The sequence below is a fragment of the Hordeum vulgare genome, chromosome 1H (assembly GCF_904849725.1).
Source record: "Hordeum vulgare subsp. vulgare chromosome 1H, MorexV3_pseudomolecules_assembly, whole genome shotgun sequence".
In the NCBI taxonomy this organism is placed as follows: domain Eukaryota; kingdom Viridiplantae; phylum Streptophyta; class Magnoliopsida; order Poales; family Poaceae; genus Hordeum; species Hordeum vulgare.
Window position 1 is genome coordinate 34,794,641 of NC_058518.1, and position 4,030 is coordinate 34,798,670.

Consider the following 4,030-nt stretch of genomic DNA (forward strand, 5'->3'; position numbering starts at 1 on the left):
GCCAAGTTTGAATAGATAGACATTTGTACTAGCCATGTACGAACGTGTTATTTCCCGGCAAATTTGAACTGTAGACTAATCATTGTATGAAAAAATACGATGGACACACATCGTTAACTTTGAAGGAAAATCTCATCCGAATGAAGAACACAGTTACATTGTCCATGAGAAATTAATAACTACATTATTAAATTATCATATAATATCAAATCTACTCTACTTCGCCGATCAAAGCATTACATATAGTGTCACGGAAGGCATTCATGTCGGTATCTTGAGTGCTATCACAGCTTTGTCCAGGATGATTTTGTGGCGGCATGGGCATATAGTTTTCATTTTCATCACACTTATCAAACTCTTGGTCACTCAACGCACTCTCTCAGATTAAATTATGTAGAGCCATACATGCCAGAATGATTTTACTTTGCTTCTCTAAAGGGTACGTCGGTATGGCTAATAAAATCCTCCATTTCATCTTCAAAACTCCAAAAGACCTTTCAATGACATTGTGAACAGACGAATGGTAGTAATTGAATAGTTCTTTGCTACCTTGTGGTCTTGGACCTTGACGAAATTCTGGCAAATGATACTTCGTCCCCTTGTAAGGTGCAAGATAGCCTTTTCTGTTCGGATACCCCGAGTCGACAAGATAAAATTTACCTACAATGTTATGAGCTGATATGAGCATGTATCAAAGATAAGTAAAAATAATATCAACATGATTAAAATTTCTCTAGTTACCTAGTGGGGGATGAGGAAACTTGTCATCATATTTGTTTAAAGCATCATTGAATACTCTCATGTCATGTACGGAACCCGGCCAACCAGCAACAACAAATGTAAACCTCATATCAAAGTCACATATTGCCAACACATTCTGACTAGAATAACCATGACGCCCGACATATTGAAGCACTTTCGCAGCTGGCACTTGGACAGGTATATGTGTCCCATCTATTGCTCCAATGCAATTATCAAAGTGTGGTGGGAAGCATGCTTCTTGCAGTTTCGCATGAATTGTACTATATGTTGGATCTTTCACTTTAATAATATCAACAGATAGCCTATACACACTTTCCAAAACATGATCAAACCTCCTACTAACTGTCTCAAGTGACCTTCTGAATCTATTTTTAGCTTGTCGAAAAGATTGTGGGGCACCAACCATCCATAAGAACATCGCCAAAGATTCTAGAGTGCACATCTTTTCTGATGACTTTAGTCCATATATTGACCTTAACAAATCATGGAGCTTGTAAAACAGTTCTCTACTCATTCTAAACATGTTATAACACTCAATTGGGTCTTTTAAAGTTCGAATAGTCCAATCATAACCAGACTCACCATCTTCTGCATGTACTGACCTCTTTTTATTTTGCAAGAAAGTCACTTCATAGTACATACCAATCATGCACGCTACAGCTGCATGCCGCTTCAAAGTTTGTCTTGCAAATTGAACTGTGTCGTCCTCCACATCACTCCCATGCAAGCTAACCGCTCCATCATCACTTGAAGAATATTCAAATAAATCATCACTTGACCAATTCATCTACATTAAATTCAAACAAAATAGAGTCATCAATGTTGTGCATTTATGTGAAAGGTAGGAACAATCAAGTAAATAAAATAGAGTCATCAATGTTGTGCATTTATATTAAAGGTACGGACAATCCATATAGAGAAATATGACATCATTACATGAAGGCCTATGATAATAAGTAAAGAATAGGAACAACCCACTAACAAACAAAACATGTAGCTATTCGACATTCTTTGCCCGACACCACCTCTTCAAAAAGGCTAGCCTCCTAGGACTAGTAGTTATAGTGAGGAACACTTGCCGGTGTTATTCCTTTACGAACAATGTACCAGCCATGAAATGCTCAGCACTTCCCTCTAATGCCCCACTCTCAACAGCCAAGGACATGCATTTGGTAATGGAATCCTTCTTCTCCTGCAATACCTTCTCCGCTTGCACAACCTTATCCTGCATTGCCTTTTGTGCTGCTGCATTGGTTTCTTTCATCTCTTCATACATTCCCTTCATTATTCTCACCATAGGACTTTTGATTTTCTTCTTTGGACTAATGACTGTTGCAGTGTTGTTGGAGCTTCTTTTCTTGTTGCTAACACTCAAGGGAGTCACATCGGCTTCATCTCCTCCCTCCTCTCCAAAATCGACTTCATCATCCATTTGTTCTCCTGCCACACAAGATGTTGATCCATCTACAGCAGTATGTTCGAACATGATCTCAAGCTCAGGAAGGTTCTCTGGTGGTCCATATTTAAGCTTCCTCCATGCAGCATGTCCCTACCCAAAGTAAAGGAGAATGATAAGTATTATGTGCATGATACACCAATATGAACCATCAAAATAAAAATTTGCAACAAATGTACCTTAGTATGTTTCTTCCAATATTCATCACTTGCCACAATTCCCCCACTAGGGGATCGACCTAGTCCAGTTTGTTTGTTAAGCCACAACCAAAATGAGTAGAAGCGTTTTAGTTCTTTCCATCTGTTCTTAAACTGTATCCTAGAGTGTCGTAGCCCTCTGTTCTGTTCAAACTTGATAGCAATATTTTTGTAACCTCTAACAGTCATGAATCCATTGCTCCTGTTGCCAGCTGTGATCTCCTCAACACAGAGTGAACAAAATGTAGCAGTGTTTTCACTATTGGTCCATTCAGCCTTATCAATATCATCGTTCTAGTACACAAGCATGTTAATGTTATACATAGCATGAACTGCTCGTACATAAAAACTAAGAACAATTGTACTTTTAAATTAATGTTCTATCTTGCTCACATAACATTGACCAAATGGCAGAAATTAATTAAACATTGAGGAAATATTACCGAATCATCTTCTCCAACACCATCATAATATTGATCATGGAAGTGGGAGTCGTCTGGCTCATCCTCTGTACCAGGAACACCTTCAATCTCCATTGAACCGCTGCTAGCACGGGGCACTCGATACGGCAGAGAGGATGAACGACCGGTCTGCCCACTGCGGCCTACGCCACGCCCACGTCCAGCACCCCGACCATCAGCTGCCTCTTCTAATCCCAGAACAGGGACGCGGCCACGGCGTCCACCGCGACCAACACGGCTAGTACTGCTGCGCCCCCCACGGCCAGCAGTTGAGCGTCCAGCACCACGGTCGGGCCTGTGCCCCGCCCCTGCACCACGGTCGGACCTGTGCCCCGCCCCTGCACCACGGTCGGGCCTGTGCCCCGCCCCTGCACCACGGCCACCGCCTCTGGCACCTCCAGCCACGAACTCCCGCCCTTCTTCGTACAAATCAGATGAATGCATCAGGTCCATGAAATAAGTCTGCGAATTGAGGTCCAATCCTCCAAACATGCTGGATCCATGGGCAGGGAGACAACCGCATTCGCCGACGAAGCTCGAATCGAGGGGATTACCATGGACACACACATGCTCACTCCTCCTCGCTGGGATTGAATCCCGCTGGTATTGTTGCTCCGCCTCGTCCTCTCACTGCGACGCCATCTCCGTGCGGTGGTAGTGGCGGCGGTAGTGGCGGTAGTGGCGGCGGTGGTCTCCGGTCGCAGGTCTGAGGGGGTACTGGCGGCGGTGGCGGCAGCCTAGGGCGCGATGGGGAAGAAAGACGGGCGCGACGGGGGGAAGAAAGACGGGCTCGATGGGGAAGAAAGACTGGGCCGCGCTGACAGGAAGATGCGATGGGAAAACGGTGCGGTGGCAGTACCTTGTAAATAGTTCAAAGTTAATAAGGGTAACATGTCTTTATTAATCCATAATCTAATTTTAGCTGGGTTAGAGTAGCTTATGAGTTTTTAATAATCTCGTCATCTAGTTTTTATAATCTATAGTATAAACTGCCCTATTTGGAAACATAATAGCTTATAAAAACCAGATTATATAAACTGGATGAATCCAAACACGGCCTTAGGGGGTTATTTAAAAAAATATTTGTAAAAGGAAACAAATCATTTAGGCAATTTTCTAAAAATATTTTTTCTGAAGTATTTATTTTGGCCGTG

General features: G+C 42.7%; 1 protein-coding gene across 1 annotated transcript; it reads right to left on the minus strand.

Moving 5' to 3' along the window:
* Positions 1-1,846: 1,846 nt before the first annotated feature.
* LOC123396159 lies at positions 1,847-3,368 on the minus strand. Its single transcript, XM_045091209.1, has 3 exons — positions 2,859-3,368; positions 2,398-2,709; positions 1,847-2,311 (listed from the first exon to the last, which is right to left on the minus strand). The coding sequence occupies exons 1-3, from the start codon at positions 3,366-3,368 to the stop codon at positions 1,847-1,849; spliced, it is 1,287 nt and encodes a 428-aa protein (XP_044947144.1).
* Between the last annotated feature and the right edge of the window lie 662 nt (positions 3,369-4,030).

What these genes read in the sequence shown, in the direction of transcription:
- LOC123396159 (XM_045091209.1), bottom strand. Translation starts at nt 3,368, where the DNA reads ATGTTTGGAGGATTGGACCTCAATTCGCAGACTTATTTCATGGACCTG. An exon ending in GTGTTGGAGAAGATGATTCG is followed by an intron (nt 2,710 to 2,858) that starts GTAATATTTCCT and finishes CTTGTGTACTAG; the next exon opens with AACGATGATATTGATAAGGC. An exon ending in ATTGGAAGAAACATACTAAG is followed by an intron (nt 2,312 to 2,397) that starts GTACATTTGTTG and finishes TACTTTGGGTAG; the next exon opens with GGACATGCTGCATGGAGGAA.